This window comes from Thermobia domestica, chromosome 15 (assembly GCF_964235325.1).
Source record: "Thermobia domestica chromosome 15, izTheDome1.hap1.1, whole genome shotgun sequence".
NCBI lineage: Eukaryota > Metazoa > Arthropoda > Insecta > Zygentoma > Lepismatidae > Thermobia > Thermobia domestica.
Genome location: NC_137468.1, coordinates 1,113,345 through 1,140,510, shown reverse-complemented (window position 1 = coordinate 1,140,510; position 27,166 = coordinate 1,113,345). Strand labels below are relative to the sequence as shown.

Below are 27,166 nucleotides of genomic sequence, written 5' to 3'. Positions count from 1 at the left end.
AACTTGAGGGTGAGGATGCCCTCGAGAGGGCCACCCTCGCGAGGGTGAACATCTCTGATTAGAACTGATGTTAACCGCCAACATTATAGATAAAATATTTTCTATCTTACGGTGATAGCTAAAACTTTCTCTTTACAGTTTCACCGACAGAAGACTGTGAAACTCTTTTCATATTTTGTGCAACGTTACCCCTCATGTAAAGTAACCTCGTCTTACCATATATAAATTTGAGGTGTGTTGAAGTTCTAAGATCCTTTTTCAGGTCCTGTGAACAGACTGAAGAGTTGAATTTATCTTAAAATACGCGAATACTCTTTGCGAATTTGTGATATAGAGGGCAGCAATGTAGCGCTTGTAGTTCCTACAGTTGCCGCTAGAATGAGCAACGTTTTCGATACTACAAATAATGAGATTCAATGTACAAGAAAACGCGTGACCATCCGCTTTCTCCGCCTGCATACAGAACGACTGCATCCTACGAACTTGTTTCGCAGACTAAGCTCATTCCAGCATTGCAAACAAAACGACTCAAGAAAGTTGCTCATGTGATTTTCCATCAAGGCAGTGATCCTGCTCATTGGGCACTCATAACTCAGGATTTTCTTCGTAACAAATACTCTCGACTCGTTAGATCTCGCTCCTATAGATCTTTGGCTATTTCCCACAATGAAAACATTTTTGTTGGGAAGAGTTTAATAATACGAAACTATGTCTCTGTAGTATTGAATTGATGTTATTGTGCACCCGAAAACACGAAAAGCAATTCTTAAGTACTGTGACCTATATTTTCAGAATATATAATATAAAGGTAACCAAGAAAGTTCTGTCGCTTTTACACCCACCACCTTCGAACATCGATATGTCGAACCTAAGACGTACCTGGAAGATCAAAATAGTCCCCATCAGCATCGACGACCTTCTGCCAACGTTCTGAAAAGTCATAGATTCCATCGCAGTAGAACTTGGTGGGTCGTGAAGCGAAGAAGGTGTCAAGTGCATTTTGTACCTCTACTAGAGATTTGAACTGGAGTCCTCTAAGGTGATTGTCCAAGGAATGGAACAGGTGATAATCGGGCGGAGCAATGTCCGAGGAGTATGGCGGATGCAATAGTGTTTCCCATCCAAGGTGTAGAGTGGTGTCCCGGGTCTCCTAACCACGCGAGGCTTAGCGTTGTTCTGTAACAAGAGGACCCCTTTTCGATTCAGAAGTACAGGTTCCAGAGTTTTGAGTTTTTCTTGAACACGGCTCAACTGCTGACAGCACACAGTTGCATTGATGCTCTGACCAGCTGGTAGCAGTTCCCGATACACGATGCCGCGAGCAGTCTAACAAACACACGGGAGAACCTTCTTCTGGTGCAGTTCTGGTTTCGGCTGTTTTGGAACCGGTTCATGGGATGTTAACCAATGATGACGGCGCCGTGGAGCTTCGTATAGGACCCATTTCTCATCACATGTCAACAGAGGAACCTGGCCCCTACAGCTCGACAGTGGCGGCTTTAGTGGGTAGGCCGGGTAGGCACGGGCCTACCTAAAAATTTTGAAAAATATATAAACGCTAAAAGATTCAATAAATAGTAGATCTACATATATTTTCCACTATTTATGTTAATGGTAGATAATTATTTAACAAATAGCATCAATCACTACTTTCATTAATCAATCAAATGGGTATATGTATCCATAAACGAGGGAGCGCGCCTACCCAAAGTTAAAATCCTAAAGCCGCCCCTGCAGCTCCGACATTGGTAGACAAACACACGAATTTTATTGTCATTGAGAAAATAAAAAGACTGATCATTTACTAAACCTAAATTGAAGTCCCAGAAGTCACTGAGACATAAAAAAAGAAAACCTAAAGAACGTTCAACCCTGGCCTAATATGACATAACCTGAAATTTGAGAGATTCCCGCAAAACACGGAACAAGCTGCGTGACACCAGCATAGAATGCTGTGTGATAACCACGCCATCTATTGGATACTGAATTATACTCTTATCAAACTTTTCATTACGACTCTAGCAAGACAACAGTACGTAGCATAGCTTAAAATTATGGTTGACTCTTTAAATGTTAATGCTTATCACCACTAATATTCTTCAGATGCACAGTAAAACTATTCATGAATCAATAGATCAACATCGAGATAGATGAGAGTGAATTGTAATGTCGTCAAACAATAATTGCTAGTTTTTAGCTTGCTTAGGACGAATTGTTATTAGGATGACTTATTCTAATGTTAATCCGTGCGTACACTTGAACGGAAGCAATTTTTAAAATTCTTTTCTGGCGACTAACACCTAGAGGAATTATGTCGTCTGACTTCGCTAATGAAGTCAATCTTAACATCTTAATGAGTAGAAGTGACTTTTGTTCCTCTGTTACTCAACAAGATAACTCTTGAACGAAAGCGAATTTTGAATTCTATTTTTTACAATAGATGGCTACAGAGCGATTATCTCTGAGTTAGTTAACCTTTTCAGTGCCACCAGGGGCGGATCTAGAACGGATTTCTGGGGGGGCGATGGTTTGTAATACTGCTACTTAGAGCTACTTTCAAGAGCTCCAAACTCTGGAATGGGTTTTATTTATATATAAAATAAGTAAGTTTCCTGTCCTGGGGGAGGGGCTATTGCCGTGATCGCCCCCCCAGGATCCGTCCCTGAGTATCACCAGTAGAACAAAATAGTTTTGTCTTGTAAATTTTACATTTACGTAATTCTTTCGTTCCATACATGCAGAGTAAGAGAAATTACTTTTTTTTTTTTTGCACAGATTAGTGACAATCATATGTGTCATATAGGACACAGTGGAACTCTACCAATAAAAAGTGAGACGATGTTCTTTCAATGGTCTATCCCACTTGCCTCACCACTACGTACGCCTATGTGCATTACATACTTAATACATCTATGTAATACAATAATAATATCCAATACCTAAAACACGGTCACATGTTCATAAAACCCAAGTGAAGAGATTGAAAACATGAGATATCTCTAGATTATGAATAATCATCTTTTGTAACGTTGGTTTCATAGTGTCGCATACGACACATAATAAAACAAAAGATGTACATTTTCCCCTACACCACAGAAGAGCAAAATGATCAACTGCGTATTTATCCCCAAGGCTTTAACAAGCATCTAGGACTAACGGAAAGCGTTCTTCAAGCTTGTATCAAATGTAACGCCTAATCTGCCGACTAGGAACAGAAGCAAAATATACGTGTCGTATGTGCCATGTTGTCGCTCTGTCAGGACAAATAATGCTAATTTTGTGCGTCGTATATGACACTCGGCGTCCGAAGAGGTTAAGTCAATCGGTTAATGTCTTGACGGTAATTTTAACGCTGGTTATCCATATTACAATTTCTACTATTGAAACAAGGGTAGTAGAAGTTACACATCTCACCGTTAGATGGCAGCAAACATCATTTAATAGTTGAGATTACCGAATGAAATTGAATCTTCTAGTGCTTGATCCTTTTTACTGTCTACAAGAGCATATTTATTAGTTTATTCCATATGTAAAAAAAAAAAAAAACGTAACATACGTACTCCTAGGAGTGACGTACCTATTCCTGACAGAAAATTCCGAAGAGTTTATCTAACTATTCGGCGGGAGGGGGGGGGGCGAGTGCACTCATCACAATGATTACTTTAGTTATCTTCACTGAAGCCCGATGTTTATTTTCATGCAAGTACCTCCCAACGCTGAGTGAACGCAGCACTGCTCACACTATCTTGTTTGCTCTGACCAGATTCGGCACTGCTTTACTGGATCTATAGATAAGTGCGAAATAATAATAATAATAATAATAATAATAATAATAATAATAATAATAATAATAATAATAATAATTATTATTATTATTATTATTATTATTATTATTATTATTATTATTATTATTATTATTATTATCATAAAGTCAATCAAGAATATATGGAAACAGATACGAGATACCAGTGGATCAAACTCGGAGACAGAATACCCAGACATATTTTCAACTGAGTGCCCCCACCGGGAATCGAACTCGGGACCGCTTTACTAAAGCCAAGAACGTTAGGGACTACAGCTTAAACAAAGAGAAAAACAAGGTACTTCTAACAGACATCACAAAACTAAACACAATACACTTCTAAAGAGCGTATATACAGAAAAAAATATATAAACAACTAGTCGAAAACACAAAACAAGAATGTAAGTTCAAAAATATGAAAATAAACCAATACTAATATTGGTTATCGAAGTGGTCCACTAACACGCTGAAAAAGGCATTTGAAATATTTGGAATTGAAGGAAAAGTCATGAAAAAGATACGAAAGAGATTAATATTGGACACATGCAGAAGAAACTTCCTGCAAACCCCAAAACAAAGGGGAAAACAGAGAAGAAAAATTATATACTTGGATGAAGCAGGTATTTCTATATCATTTGCTTAGAGAAGGAATGGAGAAAATAAATAAATAAACAATAATTAGCAGGGCCCGGATCTTGTTGACAAGTCAACTTTTTTCTGTTACACATAGGACAAGGCAAGTTCAAATATAAACGTTATCCATCAACTCTAGGATCTAAAAATATAGTTTTTTAGGGTCAACTTTTGGTCACTTTTTGCTGTTTTGAAATTTCAGGTCATTTTTTAATATTTTAAGGTAACTTTTAGGTCACTTATGGTCTTTTTATTCTTTTTTCTACACAAGGAAATCTTTAAATCAACACAGTTTACGGAAGTGGAAAGGACGAAGTTGAATAATCTCTTTTCTTACCCCCTGACTATTTGAGTGGAAAAACTGCATTCTTAACAAGCTAATGAAAACTTAACTGTAGTTGGTTAACGGAAGGTGGGGGTTGGTAGGTGGCCAAACAGATAGTTTTGAGTTATTGACCATAAAGAATGTGATCACATGAATAACTAATATGCATTAGAATTTTATATCTATTATTTCCATGTAGTCTAAACTTGCTAAGTTTTATTGTTTAAGAGTGCTACCTAGGTTCAACTCGGGAGTGAATTGACGCTTTCAATTATTACAATACCGTACAATGGAGTGATCAATAGATATGATCAATGAACTGCAACTAAGTAAAACAATACAATACTTTTTGAGTATGAGTGAGAAATGTTAATTAAAAATAAAATGAATATTTAAAAATGTCAATGTTTAATGAAATAAAAGTTTAAGAAAACGTAAGTTTTAAGGTCAATTTTTGTGATTGTTAGTGTCATTTTACAGGAATTTTAGTGTCATTTTATAGGTCACTTTTTAAATTTTTTTTAGGTCAACAAGATCCGGGCCCTGATAATTAGTATAATTATTATTTCGTACAATCTTCCATTGATAGTTGTCGCCCGGTATCATAGGTCCAAGTGACCCTGTCTTGATCACACAAAGTGTTTTTAGTGAAAATGAAAAGGAGAAACGAAGAGAATAAGTTTGGAATGAAGTGTGGTCTACTTACATTTTGGGAAACAACGGTGTTAGTAGACGGTACCGGTGCGTATTTAGAGTCAGACTGCATTCCCAACATTTAATTGTTCACCTTCTTCTTCCGGCTGAAGACTTCCAAAGACAATCAAATTTTCACAGCACCAAACAAGAGAAAATCCAACGATTGTGCAAAAATCGGTTATTCCCCGATGGGAGAGATAACTTCCGGTTGTTCTGCATGTCACTGGTGCGTATCACATTGTTCTACCCGTTGCGTAGCTGTAGGGTGGATGATTTGCGTAACTGGACATCTTTGTTATCGGGATCGCATTGACTATGTGCTGATGTTTTAGGTGTCTTTCAACCCAAGATAAGACGAGTCTCCATTCATTCATTGGTGACGAGGTGTAACCCTGCAGTATATTTATTTATAAGTTGTTGTCTTTGGCTTTCATAGATATCTACCCGTAACACCAACAAACATTTCGTGGCTAAATCTAGAAATTTTTACATATCAATTATTTATTCATTTATTTATTTATTTATCGACACAACAGGCATTACTGTCCTGTTACAGTGTCTACATATAATACATAATTTTTAAGTTGATTCAATTAAAATTGCTTAATACATAATTATATAATTTAGTACAAAATCTTGAGTTAAAATAATAGTTTCCTTTTTTTTTTTTTTTTTTTTTTTTTACAAAATACGCAGTATTACTCTTTTGAACAACTTTTCACAACTTTTATATCTACATCTTTATAATCCTTACTGATTTTATTGTATGTAGCACAAATTCTCCATGTAGGTGACATATGCAGTGCATTTGTACGTGCCTTCCTGCAGTAGAACAGGCCACTATTTCCCTTACGTGTTTTGAGGGTTGGAACCTGTACCATTATTTTTGCAATTGTGTCTGTACAGTCTATTTTGTTGTGCAAAAGTCTGCAAGAAAATGAGGTCGTTCAACGTCCGTCTTTATTCAAGTGTCTGAAGTGTAAAGTTTCCAAGTAAATTACCATATGGTTCATATTTTGGATAAAATTCTGTCCTTTTGTACGTGAGAAAACGTATGAATTTGCTTTGTATCTGCTCAATTTTTTTGACTACATGTTTTCACGGAACTGCTCCAAATAAGTGAGGCATATTCAAGTTTGGATCTTACGTAACAATAGTAAAGCGTTTTCAAAGAGTTAACATTCGTAAATTCTTTAGTTGTTCTGATAAGAAACCCAAGATTTCTATATGCATCCTTAGTAATATTTACCACATGATGCGAAAAGGTTAATTTTTTTTTTGTCAAATATCACACCTAAATCTTTAATTGTATCTAATTTTTCTAAACTTATTCTATTGATCGTGTTCAGCTATTAGATATACGTAACTTTGCCAAATTCTACTATATTTATAATTGCCGTTTTCTAACCATTTTTGCTGAGAGGGAGTTGAATTTAAATGTTATTCTACAATATATTTTTAAAGCATTTAACGGAAAATATTTTGTTTGAAGATGAGATACTAATCGATAGATTTTAATGAACGAAAAAAAAAATGATATGGATAAGATTAAAAATGATATGGCGTAGTTATCGAGAAAGCGATTTTTTCTACACTTAAAAGTATAAACTGTGCTGTAACCGCATAACCTATTAAGATTAAACTCATCCTAAAGTATGCACCAATCAAACTCTTCATCCTGACGCCAGAAGTCGACACTACATAATATGGTTCATGACAGGTAGCCCAAAGTTATTATTAACTCCTATATTTTAATTTTTTAAAGGCGTTTTTCTTACCAAAACCCCTCACATATTAATCCTGTCCGTCCGTGTCCGGGAGACAAAACATCTCAAGAACTACTTGACCAATCATCATCAAATTTGGTAAGAATGTAGAGTTCGAACCGAGTTCTTTTCGGAGCTGACATTTAAACCACAAGTGGGAGAGATTAACCATTTCCGATTTTACGTTGATGGCTATAGGACAAAAGGGTAATAGATAAAGAAAATCTGCTCCGTGCAATCGGTTAAGTGTCCCAAGAATACATTACGTCTTCTACTAAAACCAGAAGTGGTAGAAATATACTACAACTTCCGGTTTTAATATTAATTTACGTACAGCAAAAACGATAACAGATAGAGAGAAATGGTTTCATGGGATCAATTTAGCGTCAGAGCTCCTCCGTGGCTAAGCGGTTAGTGTACGCGCCTTTGGTGTGGTAGACCCGGGTTTGATTCCCGGCGGGAGCTCATGTGGTTCGGATTCCACGTAAATCAGTAGGTCCACGTCTCATATAGCCTCGCTGCTGAAAGGGACGCTAAAACTAAAATCAACTCAACTCAATTTAGCGTCCTAAGAATATTTACCATCTTCTGTCTTAACTCTTTATCCAAACAGGAAGTGGATCAAATCAATCACTTCCGGTCTTAATAGTAACTTATTTAGGAGGTGTTTGATCGTCTTAGAATAAAAACCGTAATACGAGGGTGATTCAGAAAGAAATGTCTCCAAGTCCACTACTTGGCCAATAATTCTGCAAACATTCTGAACTGTTTATCAATAATGTACTGATGTTTAAGCTATAGAATGTCACTTGTTTCACCTTCCTATCTCTTCTGTTTCCAGAGTAACGGAGCAATCCATGGTACCGAGTGGTGACGTTCGGTTGAAACAGCGGGCTGTCATTGAATTTCTGGCTGCGGAAGGTTGTGTGCCCAAAAATATTCATCGCCGGCGACGAGTAGTGGATACACCATTACGACACGGAAACAAAGCGTCAGTCAATGGAGTACTGCCACACGTCCTCTTCTCTGCCAAAAAAAAATTCCAAATTTCCCAATCTGCTGGCAAAGTGTTGTTGACATTCTGTCTCGTCCTTCCTATAGCCAGATCTTGCGTCCCTCGACAGTTATGACGCAGGAGGTGTAAGCAGCAGTTCGACAATAGTGTCACTAGCAGCTACCACAATTCTTTGCCGACGGATGAAAACCTTGTTTCGCGTTGGCGCAAGTGTGTTGTGCGTAATGGAAACTATGTTGAAAAAAGTAGTTGACATTGCAAGCTTTCCACTGATACCCGTATCGGTCCTATCTGTCAAACACAAATAAAGGTATCACCTTGGAGACATTACTTCTTGAATCGCCCTCGTACATAGCGATTTTTTTTTTAATCAATTAAGCGTCCAAAAATTTACTTCATCTCTACTCTGATCTCTCTACTGAAATTAGAAGTGGCATAAATCAATCATTTCCGTTTTTAACGTTGATCGTTTTAGAGTGAAAACGGTAACAGAGAGCGAGGAGCGGTTTTCTGGAATCGATTAACCGTCCGAAAAATATACTCCACCCCACTTTAACCTCTGTATGAAAACCGGAAGTGGCAGAATTAAACCGTTTCCTGTCTTAACGTTGGTCGCTATGGAGTAGAAATGGTAATAAAGGTGCTTTCCTACAATCGATTGAGGGCCTGAACAATACAGTTAATTTCCATCCTTCAGTCTCTGCCTAAACCGGAAATGGTAGAAATGGATTACAACTTCCAGTTTCAATATTAATCTACATAGAATATAAACGGTAACAGATAAAGAAGAGGTCTCTTGGAATCGATTTAACGTTCTAAGAATAGTGACCATATCAGGGGTCGGATCCAGGACGGATTTCTGGGGGGGGGGGGCAGTGGGTTGTAATACTCCTACTTAGAGCTACTTTTAAGAGCTCCAAACTCTGGGATGGGATTAATTTATATATATATATTTTTTTTAAAAACTTTCCTCTTCTGAGGGGAGGAGATCGCCCCGATCGCTCCCCTGGATCCGCTACTGGACCATATTCTCTTTAACCTTCTATTCAAACTGGAATTGGCAGAAATTCAGTACTTCCGGTTTTAGTGTTGATCTGGTTTGTGTCATTTCTATAGGTATACCGGTAGAGATGCAAGGGCTCCGAAAAAGACGGCTGTAAAAAAATAGGGAATTTTTCATGGCTTTTCTCCCTGACATTTTCTAAAAATTTTGATTTCAATCAAGAAATGACAGTGTGTTCTAACCGTCGTCTCTCATTATAACACAAAGTAACATTTAATTACCGTATTCTGAAGGAAAGGCACGAAAAATTTAAGAAAGAAAACTTGCTTACTTAATCTAAAAATGGGGAAATCAATGAATACCTTGGATTTCCAAGTTCCAACGAATTGTTTGTAGAGTTTCAAAGAGCAACTTTTGACGACAACAGTGTTTGATTAGGTATGCTAATAATAGTGTTAGTAACACGAGGGAGGATCAGAAACTAATATTACAAGGTTGATATTTCGGAGTTTCGTCTGTGCAGTACAGGAATGAGGAGTGTGCGGTAATGTTAATAAATGGAGTTGGCAACTGTGCACAATTCAGCCACTTACAGTGTTAGTTGTATGAAAAAAAAAAACGAGAGAGAGAGAGAGAACAAAGAAAACAGAGAATTCGTGTTATCATTTAGTTCAAAATCTTTCATCGTCGCGAATCCTATCGAGAAATTCATGCTTAAAATATATAAAATGATTATCATGCCTGTTGTATTGGTGGTTGCGAAACATGGTCGCTTACTCTGAGGGAAGAACGCAAACTGAAAGTATTTGAGAACAAGATCCTGAGACGAATATTCGGACCCAAGAGGAACAGGAATGAAAAATGGCGGAAACTTCATAACGAGGAACTACATAATTTATACAGTCTACCAAACATTGTTAGGGTCATCAAGTCCAGGAGGCTCAGGTGGGCAAGTCATGTTGTGAGAATGGAAGAAAGTAGGAATGGTTTCAAAGTTTTGACTGGAAGACCAATCGGAAAACAACCATTAGGAAGACCAAGGCGCAGATAGAAGGACAATATTAAGATGGATCTCGCAGAAATTAGAATACAAAGTAGAAACTGGATCCAGTTGGCTAAGGATAGAAGTCAATGGAAAGCTTTTGTGAACGCGGCATTGAACCTTCGGCCTCCATATATATATATATATATATATATATATATATATATATATATATATATATATATATATATATATATATATATATATATATATATATATTCTGAAAAAGGGACAATGTACGTGTTATTTTTAATTCTGAGGCAATTTTGAAATTCCAACCTACCTCTACTTACTTGTACTTAATTCAATGACAATTACGAAGTATGTACTAACTAAATTATATCTCGCTAATTGTTTCGGTGCTGGAACATCAATTGAACAAGTGGACAAAATATATGTTTTGCACGAAATGCTTATCATATGTAATTTAACAGATTATTTTAATTATACGCCATTTCATTCTTAAACTGGTTGGTTTTACATACTCCGATATCGTTAGTTGACAATTATAGTTTTGCTTTCTACTAGAAAGTAACCTTGGCTTTTTAACAAAAATCATGTCCTCGTTAGATAGTTTAAACTATTATTATTAATAATATTGTCCCATATCACTTATAATAACACCTTTTACTATCCATTAATAGATAGATGTTGTCACGTTTACGTAATTTGTTACCGTTCTAAATCATCAGACATTCAATAACGAAACACCAACCTTGTGCATTAATAGAATATTCTATGGACGTAAACGCTATTTTTTTCTTTAAAAAATCTCTATTCTTGTTTCAATGCTTTCTAACTTAGTGATTCTAAACGTAAGTGCTCTCGTTTCGAAACGGGCGATTAGGAGCGATAAAGTTATTTAGGAGGTGTTTGAGATTTCATGATCTGTTAGGTTGATTATAATAGATATTTTGGATTCCCTTAAAAAATAGTAGATCAAAGAAACGCTCGCTGGTTCCCTTCTTTTGAAAAGTGAGCCGGACAAGCGTATGTTAATAGGGTGTCCCTTATTTAGGATAATTTCATGTTTTGATACGCACACCCGCTAAATGTATTCTATGTGACTGTAAACACGCATTAGTGAAATAGCAGCTTCCTACGAGAACGTTAACTCGTGCCGACTTGACGACAGTCATGAAATAACGTTTCCACGTTATATAATTTAGAATGTCCAACCGTGATAACGGAGAAACTAAAAGAGACAGAGAAACGAAACTTTGCACGAAACAAGTAGAGAAAGGACGACATCTGCCCGGGTATCGACAAACATCACCCATATACAGGGTGACCCAAAAGTAGGTATACAAACCTACAAAGTATGACATTTTAGTTTATTAAGATAATTAGTTTATTTGCTTCTGTTTGTTCCAAACTTAAGGTATGACGGAAGAGGAATTAAGACAAAGTAATAAAAAAAACTAAGTCACTACCTGAATGGATCAGGGGCGGATCCAAAGGGCGATCGCTCCCCCCTAGAAGAGGAAACTTTCTTACTTTATGTATATATATATATATATATATATATATATATATATATATATATATATATATATATATATATATAACCCATCCCAAAGTTTGGATCTCTTAAAAGTAACATCGCCGTATGACAATCCATCCCCCCCAGAAGTCGGTCCTGGAGCCGCCCCTGGAATGGATAACAATAAATGCATGATATAAAATGTCATGAGTCGGTCAGTATGGGACCGTATACCTACTTTTGGGCCACCCTGTATATATTGCATTTTTCGGGAAAAAATATGGTGTCTTCTCAATTTGCCTAATTCTTATATATACCGGTATATATTCTTCAAGACTCATTTTAAGAATTGAAACTTTTTTTTCTTTTCGTTCTTAGACTGTTTCGTCCAGTCTTACGTTGAGCCTCTGGCACGGGTGAATAGGGTTATATAAAGCTAACCATGACAGTTCTGTCGCTTTTTATGGTGGTCTGTGTTCCATTGGCCATCACACCGTGAGATGAATGTGAATGGAGATAAGGCGAAGGGCAGTTGTAGGTGTGGGTATATCCAATATACTACCTGGTTGTGGCAGTTCAGTTACACCGTGAACTTGCGTAAGGAAGGAATGAGCATGGGGCCTCTGCAGATCGTCATAAGGACGTGTATAATGTACAAGTTCAAACTGGGGTCAAGCGCCGCTGCAGTTGGGTGGACGATATGACAGGCCTTTTGGTGATGGTGTCATAACTACGCGGACAGTGCAGCGGTAGTTTAACAAATTTAAGGACAGTGACGAAACACCCGAAGACGCACCACGTGCCGGAAGACCAACACATGTACAAAATAAAAACCTTCACGCAGCAATTGAGGCGAACAGTAGCTAAACATGTGAGGAACTGGGACTATAATTCAGTGTGAGTCGAGAAACCATTCGGCAGCATCTCCTAGGGATGCGCACGAGTCGAGACATGTCTCGAATCTCGACTCGACTCGACTCGAATTCGAGTCGAGATTCGAGTCGAGCCACACTTTGTAAAATTCGAGACGAGTCGAGACAAACGTGTTTCTCGACTCGAATTTTCGAGTCGATACACGAGTCGAGTCGAGACAGCTCATAAAAATCTCGACTCGACTCGAATGTCTCGAAAATTTTTCTAAAACTTTTAATATTATTATGAAGAAATTATTCACTCAGGAACAGCCTTGAAACCAATTCCAGCATTTATTACTTTAGAAAGGTACAGAACGTATAAATTTAATAGTTAATCTTCCGAGATCAAGATCTAATTTTCAGTTCAATCCAATTAATTAAAACTAATAATTAATGTCATGATATTTGATTGTACTTCAAATATAATAATAATAATAATAATAATAATAATAATAATAATAATAATAATAATAATAATAATAATAATAATTGATTATCTAGTTTGTATAAAACTATTATCCGTAGCCTATATCTAGTCTGTATAAGAACATTGCAATAAAGTGAACATCATAAATTGTCTGAATGAGCAATTGGCAGTCTATAGTAATTTAGCATAGTTATAACTATTGTGTTTTTATTTCCATGAACGATATAGGGCTACATAACTTCTGGACAGGGCCAGATTTAAGGGGGTGCAAAGGTGCACGCTACCCCCTTTGTTGTAAATATACCTGTCTAAAATGAGAAGCTAGCAGTGAAAATACCGCGACATTGGTGTGTCGTGAATGGGCCACTGATGTACCGCGAGGATATCAAAAAATTATTAATTCTATAGCAATCAAATTGCAAAACGTAGGGGAAAATGTATATTTGTATTGCACATTACTATGAACCTCTACTATGAATCTACAATTTTAAGTTTCATGACGTGTTACTTTTCTGTACATTTCTAATGTTGAAAAAAGTATTTGTTATTGTTATGACCATTATTGCTTCTTTATCGTTACAGACTATTTCGTAACTTGAAAATTTAAAATATCTTTCAATCCTTTCGACAAATTATTTACATTTGTGTTTTAAAAGTAAAATAGATTTATTTGTTAGTTCGTTATTTAATGATCTTCATTCTTAGTAAAAGGTTGGATACAGTTTTCGAAAGAGTAAGCGTATTTTTAATAACCTGAGTCCAACATTTCATTGCAGTTGTTTTCTCCTTTTAAATTAGAATGAAAAATAAGCATAGTGATTTACCACGAGGAAAACCCAGTGATCGAGCTTTCTTCTCTGTGCGAAGGAGATCAGTAATCAAAGAAAAAAAAATACCAGTGTGTTTTATATTTACAAATAATAATATATATAAGTGTGCCGCGAGAATCCATGTTACACCCATAGTGTGCTGCAAGTTGAAAAAGGTTGGGAAACGCTGGTTTAGAGGAAAGAATAATTGGTACACTCCCTCCTCCCTGCTCTCTCTCTGCCTAGTATATTTTCTTTATTTTATTGTCTCCGAAACACCATTCCAGACAAATGCTTTTCGGTAGAAAAGTTAGAAACAAACCATCCCGCTCTTGGACAAAGTGGGCAACATGCGGTAGTCAGGTCAATGAACCTGCTTTGGAAATTTTCGTGCAATTTAGGTTACTGAGAGGGTGTAGTTTCTTCAACTAAGCCGCCTTCTACTATGGCTCGTGCCATAAATAAGTCATCGTCTGATCATATGGGAAACACCGCTAGTTGTCCTTGCCTGACATCTGTTTTATATACATATAGCAAATGTTTTTTTTTTTTTTTATAGACGGTGTTGTATCTATCCAGAGAAATATCATCCGCCCCTGTTCCCATTTGAAATGTTGCGGTTGACCCCCTTGAGCCTTATGATGGGGGCCCTGGGGGACTTGCTTCTTACAAAGTTCTCTTGGCCCTCGACATGAGTACATTCCTGTGCAATTGGATTTGCAACATCTCTTTTCGCTTCGCAGAAATTTGAGATCACATTGTTCGATGCCATGTTAAGACAGCACATATTTGTGGCGTCCATTTTGAAAAACATGCTTCATATAGCAAATGTTTCCTATATATGTTGTTGCACATTCCATGATCAATCGAGAGAGGTAACACTCGGTCCCTGTTTCCTTTTGAAAATTTGAAGTTGGCTCCTGGGGCCCTATGTTGGGGATCCTGGGGGCACTTGCTTCTCACAGACTTTTATCACCCCCTGACATTGGTACATTCCTGGACAACTGGATCCGTCACATTTTTGTTCGTTTCGCAAATCTTTCAGGTCACAAAGTTTGATGGGACACCCTGCATCTTCCCACATACGACCCAACCATGACATAATGTTCACTACTTCTATTATCGGTTGTTGGCTCAACCCAACCATTTCATGTTCCCCGACTTGACATTGCCTCAATCACTTTAACATTGATGCATTCCGAGTGATGCCTGTTGCCGGAATTTTCTTTTTCTGAAGCGAGTGGCCTAACTATATTAGACTTGTCTGGATGTCCATGGCCAGTCTTGCCAACTTTGGAACTCGTTTTTCTTTTCGACTCTAGGTACGTCGGTTTCCTGCATATTCGGTGCTTCTTGATTTGTTCATTCTAATATGTACAGCCCCTGATCAAATGTGGCGCATTATGGCCAACTCCGTTTTTTCCGTATTTTTCGTACTTCTGTTTTTTTCTATTTTCTTTTGTTAGATTGTACCACTGATTAGACACGCCATATCTTATGTTCTACATGACAGGTTGACACTGAATATTGCACTCACTTCATATAGTGCTCTTTGCAAAACATGTACTTTTCATTGCAGTTGGCAACACTGTTAACCCCACTGGTTTCCTTCATTTGTTCCCTATTGTGGCAAGTCTCTTTCTATACATCACTTGTCAGCATTGTATTTTGCCGTGCCCCCCCTTTTTTTGTGGAATTTGCATTTTTCCCCCTTGTCCAGCCTTGCTGTTTCCCGAACTTCCACCCCTTATATTTCCTGAGCATATTGCTATGGGCAGCTAATTTTTTGGGAATGCTCATCTCTGTTACAGCTCTTTCAATCGGCATAGGCCACACCTTTCACTGCAGCTATCATTTTCGGAAGGTTCCCTTGTGAGATCCGAACGAGATAATTGTGTTCGCATTGGATATGTTATAACTAGACGAATCCCGAAGTTATACGTGTCACCGGGCGGGATATCGTGAGTTATAACATATTCAACGAACTTAAAAAGTTCGTTACTGAATTCTCTATGTCTGTGTGTCTATCTGTCCGTCTGTCTGTTATTTGCAATTTTTTTTCAATTTTGTACACTGCATTAGATAGAGCATCAAAAACTATTAGACAAAATGATTAAATTTTTCGCGTCAATCTAACCGTTCGCAAGATAGTGGCCAAAAAATGACCGATTTACAGAAATTTAAGCAGCCATATCTCGGGAACCGTAAGTCATAGAGAGATCATATTCGTGTTGATCAATATCTAAAAGGATGGTAAACATTTTGGTACCAAATAGTAACCGGTAGTCACTGTCCAACTGGCCAGTGGTTTGGCCAATGGCCAGTTGGCCAGTTTCCACCAATTAATATCAGGACAAAAATGTTTAGCATTCTATTAGGGATTGATTACCACCAATATCATATCTCTGTGGCTTACCGTTCCCGTGATATTGGCCAAAAACATGGTCAATTTCTAGATATTTAAAAAGCCATAGCTAGGAAATTACCTGCTAGAATAGTTTGAACCGAGTTATTTGTTCGGAAACGATTGGGTAAATGGAAAACTCGGTGAACATGTATCCCATCATTTTCAAGGCCACACTTTTTTGGGGTAAAAAGTTTGCCTCAGGGTTCCCCGCAGGGCCCCAGACGGGATCCAACTAAAAAGTTTCAAATGGCAAGGGGGGTTAAGTAGCACATCGTTTGAAATCTGTTGTAAAATGAAGGAAAATGGAGCAAGTCTCGACTCTCTACGACAACCCTGTGCAAAATGGCGGCGGCTCAAAATGAAAACAAAAACTTAATTGAAAAGTCCACGGCCACCCGTATAAATCGAAAATGGTGAGACAAATGTAAAAACAAGAAAGGACGTGTGGCATTACGAGATCGAGCTGAAGAGAATTTCACAGTAAATATCAAGCTCAAGCTCGAATTAGTGAGAAACTTGACTAGTGTGATCCTCATTGAGATTCGAGAACGCGAGCTCCATTGAGGATAGAGAGCATGAGCTCGAGTGAGTCACGGTTGCAAAATTACCAATTTTACTTCTTTCTTTCTTTTCTTTTCTTTTTTTTTTTTCCTACTCCAATGCGTAAGATTTATGAACAGCAGAAGTGCTTGCTAGAAAGACCTTAATTAGCATTGCTTAAATTATCCATAGACTAGGAACTGCTTAGATATCTAATGCAACTTACGTTCGCATTTTAACAATTCAGGTTGTAATTAAAACCTTGAATACTGAGCAGATGAGCACGCAGAATGTTTTGTTGGGGTGTATTTCTAATACGCAATTAATTCTTCGTAAACAAATACAACTCTATAGTATCTGAAGCGGCTTGAGTTGGATTGAATGAAAACGTGAACATGTATTCGAACTGTGCAATGTATTGTTAATTATCATGAACTGGAACAATTAGATAAAAATGGAAGCGCGACTGATGAGCACCAAACATCAAAATTTCACAAGGCATGGTCAAAGCTCACACCTCAAAGACCAGAAAAAAAGATTGCCCCATCAACTAACCGTTGTCTTGTCCAAGTCAGTTGCTTCTTTTCATTGTGAAATTTCCTGCAAGTTAATCAGAATGTTGAAAATTTCCTACATTTTAAATGTATTTAGTATGTACTGATCAGTCAGAACATTATGACTACCAACCTACTATCGATATAAATTCCGTCCAGGCGATATCTGTGTCACCTGCCGACGAATGCCTGCTAGTCAGTCACGCGTACGGTGCATGTAGTATCAGTGAGAGTGCTGGCCGTGTGTAGAATGGGGAAGGCGCGCGATCTGAGTTTGACCGAGGGCAGGTTGTAATGACCCGCATACTCGGCAGGAGAATTTCGGAAACTGCAGGACTTGTCGGATGTTCGAGGAATGCTGTGGTGAGTGTCTTCAACAAGTCGCGAAACCAAGGGAAAACGACGTCCAAACGTCGAGGGGTTGGGCGCCCCCACCTTATTACAGATGTCGGACGTCATAGGCTGGGCAGACTGGTAAAACAAGACAGGCAGCGAACTGTGGCAGAACTAACATCATACTTTATTACTGGGCAAAGTACAAGTGCGTTTGAACACACAGTACACCGAACACCCCTAACGATGGTCCTCCGAAGCCGTGTCCCATCTATGTGCGAATGTTAACACCACGACATCGGCAACTGCGACTGAAATGAACACATGACCATCGTCATTAAACCTTGGCACAGTGGCAGAGCGTTGCATTGGCTGATGAATCCCGATACCTTCTTCATCATGACAATGGGAGGGTGCGAATTCGTCGTGTTTCAAGAGAACAGTTCTTTGTCACCTGTACTGCGGGACGGAGACAAGCTGGCGGTGGCTTAATTATGCTCCGGAAAACATTCACGTGAGCATCTATGTGTCTAGTGAAGCTCGAGCAAGGCACCATGACGGCCAAGGCGTATCACACACTGCTTGCAGACGACGACCATGTTTCCCAACGGTAGTGGCATTTTTCGAAAAGATAATGCACCATATCACAAGGCCAGGATTGTGATGGAGTGGTTCGAGGAACACAGGGACAAGTTCCAAGTGATGTGCTGGCCGCCCAACTCGCCTGATCTGAACCTAATCGAACACAAATGAAATGTGATAGAACATGACTTCAGAGCGCATCGCCCCTCTTCCATGAATTTACGGGAATTAGATGACTTGTGTGCAAGGGCGCCGATCCTGGGGGGCCGAGGGGGCCCGGGCACCCCCAAAGCTCATGTGAGCCCCCGCATTGTATTTATGAATATACAATATTTGGCATAATTTGAATACAATTTGTCTTAAAATCCTCATATATATGCCTTCTGCATCTGAATGCCCCACACATTTACAGAAAAATCGGCGCCCTTGCCTATGTGTACCAATCAACTCTCTCCAGTGACCTTTCAAGGATCATTGCGTCCATGCCAAGACGCTTGGCCATTGTTATCCGTGCCAAAGTTGGACACACTGACAATAAGGTAGGTAATCATAAAATTCTGGCTGATGTGTGCGTATATTTTAACTCGTATATTTTGTCTCGACTCGAATTTCGAGACGTCTCGACTCGAATTCGAGTCGAGTCGAGACAGAGGCTGTCGAGTCGAGACACGAGTCGAGACATAAACATATTTTCGAGTCGAGACACGAGTCGAGACAACATTTTCTCGAGACGAGTCGAGACAGGCTTAAATCTCGACTCGACTCGACTCGAATGCATCCCTAGCATCTCCATCAACTTGGGAAGCACTACAAGTTGGGTCGATGACTTCCACATGATTTGACTCCGGGCCAGAAGGGAACGCGACCAGCTGGTCAAAGCATCAATGCAACTATGTACTGTCAGCAGTTGAACCATGTTCAAGAAAAACTCAAAACTCTGGAGCCAACCCTTCTGAATCGCAAAGAGGTCCTCCTGTTACAGGACAGCGCTAGAATGACCCGGGATACCATTCTACGCCTTAGAAGGGAAATACTATTGCATCCACCATATACCTCGGACATTGCACCGTCCGATTATCACCTGTTCCATTCCTTGGACAATCATCTTAGAGGACGCTAGTTCAAATCCCTAGTAGAGGTGCAAAATGCACTTGATACATTCTTCGCTTCATGGCCTACCACATTCTATCGCGATGTAATCCATGGCTTTCCAGAACGTTGGCAGAAGATCGTCGATGCTACGGGGACTATTTTTGATCTTCCAGGTACGTCTTAGGTGACATATCGATGTTCGAAGATGGTGGGTGAAAAAGCGACAGAACTTTCTTTGTTATCTTTATAACATGACAGGATTCGGTTAGGATAATCGCATTCACCCAAGTGAACGCTAGGCTCGAAAAGATTGAGAAGTACCGTTCTAACTGAATACTATGTGTTATTTGAACGTCAATACATTGTAAAAGCATATCTTCAGGAAAGAATAATAATGTCCAAGACTGTGCATGCAAACACGAAAAATTGGAATACAGAGAAATTAGAACATGAACAGATTCAGGAAGAATACCAATGTCGTTTGCAGGAGAAAATAAACAAAGAAAAGAGAAAACAGCACGGCAAACTGGTACAAGACGAAGAAGAGGAGACTGAATAAATTAAAAGAGGTGGCAAAAGAAACAACTGAAGAAGGATTAGAAAAGAAGTACAAAGAATTGTTTGATGAGGAATGGGATCCATGAGAAGAGTAAAGCAAGAGATAAAATGCTACAAAGACACGCGAGAGCGAACTATAAATATTACTGAGAAGTGTGCCAATAAAATTTATAGAAAAAAGAATGGAAAGAGTACCTGAAAAGACAAGTAGAAGAAATTGAGATATTAGGTAAACAGAATGAAAGAAAAATATAGAGTGATTAATTGACTGTATAGCACATTCCAAACTAAAGTGGAGATCTGGAGTGGAGTAGTGAACACATAATAACCGAGGAAAGGAAAGTCCTGAAGAGATGGGAAGAATAGATCAAGAAACTGCCGAACAATGAATAGGAAAGGAATGGGAAGAGGATTTGAACCAAATAGAAAATAGGAGAGATTGGAACAGAAAGATGAAGGCTGACACAGCCACCCACCTTCACAAAAAAGAAGTAGTAAAATGCATATAGAGAATGAAGGAAAACAAAGCTTCTGGAGATGATAACATCACAATCGAATTGATAAAGAATGGAGGACAGGGAATAATATACATGAACTAAGCTGATCGAACAAACATTGGAACAGGAAATGGTGTCGAGTAGCTGGAAGATTGGGATTGTCTTCTCAATATAAAGGAAAGAGACAAGCTAGATTGCTCGATTTAGAGAGGCATCACTCTCATGAACGCAGCCTATAAGATTTTCTCCAATATTCTGAATGACAGAATTAAGAAGATAGCCGAGGACTGAGTTAGTTGGAGCTTGGAAAGGGGGCCAGTTACATCGTAGGGCCAAAGTTGGTAATTTAACCCTTTCCCCTTGAATGCGGCGAGAGCCCCGACATTCGAAATTTTCCTTTCCGCTCGTCGAATGTCGGGGCTACCCGCACTAATTTTGACGCTTTAATTGCTCGCATGTCGACAGAGCCTCGCTTATATGATTTAGTCGATAACTTCTGCCATCTTTTGGCCGTCTATTCAGCTCCTTACTCGGCCGTTCCTTAGTCAACAACTGCTGCCAGTTTTATGCGTAAATCGGTGAAATGGTGGAGAAAGTTATTTTTCTGGCTATTAGAGGTAACAGTTGTGAATAGTTTCTTATTATTCAACACGCAAAGACAAATGAATCAAAATCCAAGAGTTGCCCATATTGACTACAGAAAAAAGTTGATTACTCAGCTGGTAGGCAATGTCCGAAATACACAACGCAAGCGAGGGAGGCTGTCGTCTACAGATACGGAAGAAGGACTGAATGGTGCACCGCATTTTATATATTCCAATCCAAAGAGCAATTCCAAAGACTGTGCAGTGTGCAGTGATAGAATAGTAAAAGCTGGGAGGAGAGAGACTGTGTATTTTTGTAATACGTGCTCCAGAAAACCTAAATTGCATGCAGGTGAATGTTTCGAAAAATATCACACACAGCGCAAATATAGGTAACAGATATGTAAAAGGGCAGTTTATGCTTAATTTCTGATGTATTTTTAAATAAAACAAAGGTATTGTCTGTAATGTGGTTGTTTATTTGTATTGAAATGGTAGTAAGCAGAAATCACTGAAATTATCTCAAAATAAATCCGAGCAGTACAGCTTGCTGTGTCAAAACAAATTCGAGGGGAAAGAGTTAATTTGTTGGCAAATGCTCGGCAAGGCGGTCAATAACATCATAGGGCCAACGTTGGTAATTGAGTTGGTTGGCAAATGCTCGGCAAGGCGACCAGTTACAACGTAGGGGCAACGTTGGCAGTTGGTCAACCTATTGTCAACCCTGTTTGGAACTTATGGAGACGCAAGCAGGCCCGTATCTAAGGGGGGTCTAGGAGGACCGGGCCCTCTTAAATTTTTGCTTGCTCCCTCTAAAATTTTCAAGGTAGGCTTGAAAATGAACTATAATATCGTTGGATCGCCCCTCCCCCCTACATTTTTGGACTGGCTACCGGCCTGGACGCAAGAGAGTGAATTGGCGTTTGTAACAAGCAAATAAGAACTCAACATGAAGTAATGAATAGGTTTGAAGTTACACCACTTTTGCAATTATAACTGATCGTACCTGCTTTACTTGATTATCCTACATCGCTCTTTCCCCTCTTTTGCTCTCTTTGATCTTAAAAGCATGCTCCTACCTCTTTCATCTGCCAGTTAGGAAATGACTGATTTATGTATTACATTCGTCAAATGCATTGCAGAATACCCTGTATAAGAAAATTTAAAGACTAAAATAAAAGAGTGGACTTACGTTTCTTCCAATGTCAACAGTGGAATTTCCTTCCGATGTCTTATCTTCTTCTTCCTCTCCGTCGGGAGCGTATGCTTTGTTCTCCATTCCTAAGGAAAGAAATAACCCTTTGAGTTCATTTAATCTCATTTTGGACACAAATACATTTGTTTTCACAATTCGATTAACGCATCGAGGCAGATGCTGTTTAAGGCGAATGTCCTTTGGATCGCTTTTGAACTTAAAAAACGTGAAACTTACTTTTCTTCCTTGGAGGGGGGGAAAGTTCTTGCGCTCACCACACGTGTCAGAGTATGGGCATAATTTGTTTTTGACGTATTGATACGTAGACAAGTTGTGTTTAGGAACGTCACCAGGTTCTCGCCACAGAACCCATCCGTCGCTTCAGTTTCACATTCATATCTTCGAGGAAAATACGTAAAGACATTGACAATCGCCTTACGCTAAAGATTATTTTTTAAAAATCGCGAAAATTTAACTTAGGAGGAAAAAAAACAATGTTTAGTTTTAGTTATTTTCTGTCTATGTTAAAAGTAAAGGGCACAAGCAACTTACGATCGTTTCTGCAAAATTTGCTTTTTGTTTTTGTTGTTTGTTGTTTTTGTTTGAATTTGTTTTTCTTTTAACAACTTGAATAAATGATTTTTGCTACTCTTATGATATGCTGAAATTTGCGATTTCCGTCCAATATTCAGTTCAAATATAGATTTTTCTTGTTTCCTTAAAAAAAAAAAAAAAAAAAAAAGCATTTTTCATGCAGCAAGCTTTGCAGAAACGGTTCTAAGTGAATGATAACCATAAAAGCAATGTAAATTTTTTAAAGTCCCACGGTTATGCTCAGAGGCTAAGGGACACTGTGATGATAAAGAGATGAAGGAATAAAGAAACTGAGGGAAGCGGGAGAATCTCGAGAAAACCCACGCTAACGATGTTTGTCCATCGCAAAGCCTTTTAGACGGTACCTGTAATCAAATTAGGGCTGTAATCAAAGTAGGGCTCTCTCTCGCATGCACAAGAGTTTAGCTCTGTACCACTGAGCCACCATAACCTTAAAACGTGGACACTAATGCTTTTGAATGAGGGGTGGCTAACCTACAGCACACATGTCACTTGGGGTCAAGGTGACATTTCATAAGTAGCATGTCGATACTGATAGTTTATATTTTAGTTTCGCAAAATGCCTGTAGCTTCCAAACACAGTATAAGAGAGAGGAAATAAATCAGACCAGACCTATATTTAAAGGCACTTTTTGGATATTTGTCTGTGAAACACAGGAACACTTGAAATATCTCAGCCAGGACAGCTGGCCATCGAATTGGAAACAAAGATCTCTCAGCTTCGATGCAGGAATGCTACCCAAAAGGAAATGATGCTCAATCAATGACTAAGAGCAACTAATCTACTAGTAGTTATAATAATAATAATAATAATAATAATAATAATAATAATAATAATAATAATAATAATAATAATAATAATAATAATAATAATAATAATAATAATAATAATAATAATAATAACAATAATAAATAGGTTCTGAAAAGTCAGCATTGCGGTTGCCTATTTACTCAGTCCACAATCGTTCTATGGTACAAATGCCAAATTGGACACAGAATACATGAATATTTTTATTATAATCTATAGGGTAAAGCAGCATGCAACCACAAGACTGGAAATTTTCTTGTTATGTTTGTGCTTTTTTAGTTCTTTCTGTAGTTGTGTTTTGGTTTTTATTTACTTGAGTTTTATTTACAACCTTTGTTATGCTTGGGAATGCCTACTTCTTCGATTATGATGGAGATTTAAACCCTTGATTTCTTATTATGGTTATTCATACCCTACGTACTGGGTTGCATAATTAACAGAATATACACTGGGCAACTATCCTAGATTCATAATTTCTTCATATCTCCATTTTGTTCATTTCCGCCATGTTGATTTTTTTATTATGACTTCATATATACTAAAGCATATTCTCTATCAAAACGAATCCAACGACACCTTTGTTTAAATCGTTTAAGTAAGTTTCGGCTGTAGAAGATAACAAATTAATATACATACATACATCTGTGAAACTCACTTTCCGCGTTGCCGTAGTTGAGTATTTCAAACAAGATCCGAATTTCCCTTGCTGAGAATTTATGTAGATAGCAAGCCGCTATATTTGTGGTACCTCACAGCCACTTTGATTATTTCATTCTTCATTATATAGTGAAGTCATGTGAAAAAGAGAAAATAACAGAAAACAAAACTGAAGTAAACAAAAACTCCAAATACAGGAAAAGAAACGAGAATACACAACGCCTTGCCACTCACTCACTGTAGCTAGATTGAAGAAACCTATCAGCAACCCGGCTCCGTCATTACCGGCTGCGTGTGCACCTACGCATAAGAAAGCATTGCCGCTGACAAAACCGGAGCCGGAGCCGGGCGGCTAGACCGACTGCATTTGCATGTCCCAGGAGTTCCACCGGCTTTTTTGCCGGGTCGGAAAGCGTGTGCAAGCTACCATTTGATTACATTACTGCCGATTCCATCGCCGGCATTGTCGGAACCGAAACGGGCATTTCCGGGAACGTGTGCAAACGCTGTAAAGCTGCTGAAACTGGTGACATAGTCCTGTGATCCAGTTCTCTTAAAGGAGAAATAGTGCGGAAACAGCCCTAAGGTGTGAGGGTTTATCTTGCGAAGAGGTTTGTGCACCCGGCAAATGTTATCCGGCCTGCCCTTCCACCACATTAAGGCAGATACTCGGGAGTCTACTGTGTACCTTGTCCTTCATAACTTCCATGTTGCATAGCGAACGACAAAAGATACAAGAGCTCAAAGAATCATCAGGGAAATTTCCTTAGCAGAAGTTTTGCTTAGTTTAGCGAAGAGATTAAACCGCGTAAGTTGTTCCCTTCCTTGTTTTTTGTTTATATTCTTATCTTTATAAATATTTAGAGTTGTTTGGTCACCAGTGTCCTGTGTCTCTTTCGCAATGGAAGTATCAGGTGTTGGCAACAGTTTATCATGGAAGTCACATGGTTGCTTTTGTGACAACTGTTGACTTACATAACAAGTTCTTGGAGTAACGTCTTCTCATCATTATTATCTAACACGTTTCTCACGACACTCAAAACACAAAACATAATAACAACTTATAAATTCTTGCATGTTCTTTCTGTTTTGCATTTTTTTCTTTTCCTCTTTGAAATATTAAAGCATACGTGAGTTTTTTCTTAACTTAAAGAGAAATGCTTACTTTACTCCTGTGGTACAGGTTCTTTCTTAATTAGTGGTACAGTAATAAGGGTAATGACAAGATCTTTCAAATGAGATAATGGTCCATTATTATTTACTAAGGCTCGAATTTGTAAAATGATTGTCTTTAATTATTGTTTATTTATTTATTTATTTTTACGTTCTTTTTGTTTTATTTCATTCTTTTATGGTTAAGTCTTTACTGATTTTTTCAATTGCATTGTGAAAGTGAATAATCTCTTTCCTCCTATTACGAGAAGGAAAATGAACAAATTTGTTTCATTATCAAATCAAAATACATGGAACGCCTAGTAGCCTGTAACCAGCCAAACGTTTATGAAAGGTTGGTTGTATAAGTAACAGGAGATATATAGCTATCGTATTTCCGAATAGAAATACGGCTAAGTTACATCAAAATAAAAATAGTCAAAATGATGGACTCGATTTCAGAAGTTTATTCTGCGAAATGCAATAAATAAATGTTATTGTGAGACACACGTTTCGAAAGGTTAACTTTCAAACTTTAGTTTCCATACAGTGTTTTCATTTTGTAGCACCGAGTCAACAACGAGCATGAAATCAATTGCTAATGTTGACTGGAACATGCTACAAAAAGATTGACAGAAGATAGACCAGGTGTGTGCCGTGTTACGCGAGGTGCTCACATAGGAACACTTGTGATATGATTGAAGAAGATTTTGACAGTTCATCTTTCTTAGCACGTGTCCCACAATAGCACATGTTTATTATTAAATTTCACACAATAAATTTCTGAAATCAGGTTCGTAATTTTGACTTGCTCTGTATTGTATTGTCATCAGGTTTACGTATCTTACAGTAAGTTTGTGAAATTTAAGTTGCAAGGTTTTAGGCAAACAAACACAAAAATACCCTAATAAAAGCATAAATTTAGCTGAAAAAATAAAGTGTCTAATTACAGCAAAGATTAGCGCTTACCACACATTGACCAGATGTCAGAACAACCGAGTCAAGACATAGTAATGTGAGCAATGCAACAAGTCTCGTATCACATATTCACTCGAGCACACGTTAGGCGAAGGCATTTCAGTTTTTTATGCCCTTTAGGAGAAGGGAGACACTCATTAATTGGTGGAATGATAATGTGGGAAGAAACGGGAATAATTCGAGAAAATCACAAACTTACTTGGCCGGGGATAGAACCAGCGACCCCATGCACCACTGAACCGTGCCCCCTCGACATTGTAACTGAGACACGTGATCAATGTACTGAGGCTTCTCTCCCTGTGCGCATTCTCTGCTTCTTCCTTCTGCCTCAGCTCTACTGGATTTCCTCTGGTCAATATGCACCCAGTGGTAAACTGCTTACTTCTGGTGCGTAGGTCCCTGATTCGATCCCTGATCAAATAAGTTTATGGTCGACAACTTTGCGTTTGTGGGCTTTCTCGGTATACTCCCACGTTCTCATTCCACCAATTATTCCATCATCATTCAGTCGTCTCCTTTAGCCTAAGGGACATAATCGTATAATGTTATACTGAAAGATTTATTTTTTTTTTCAATATGCGCCCGGCCTAAGGCTAGTAGAAGTGATCGTGAACAAAACGGAAAATAAATGTGACAACTTCATACTTTTCCAATCTATTTTCTTGCCTTACTAGAACGAGTAAATATATATTCCCTTTT

General features: G+C 38.2%; 1 protein-coding gene across 2 annotated transcripts in view; it reads right to left on the bottom strand.

The window, feature by feature from the left end:
- Nucleotides 1-27,166, bottom strand: part of LOC145672027 (putative transporter YutK) — a 134,154-nt gene that overhangs the window by 66,246 nt on the left and 40,742 nt on the right. For both annotated transcript variants that reach the window (XM_081741220.1, XM_081741221.1), the window contains exon 2: nucleotides 22,255-22,343. In XM_081741220.1, the coding sequence (XP_081597346.1) occupies nucleotides 22,255-22,341 (87 nt within the window). In that variant the 5' untranslated portion in view covers nucleotides 22,342-22,343. The remainder of the gene's footprint in view (nucleotides 1-22,254; nucleotides 22,344-27,166) is intronic.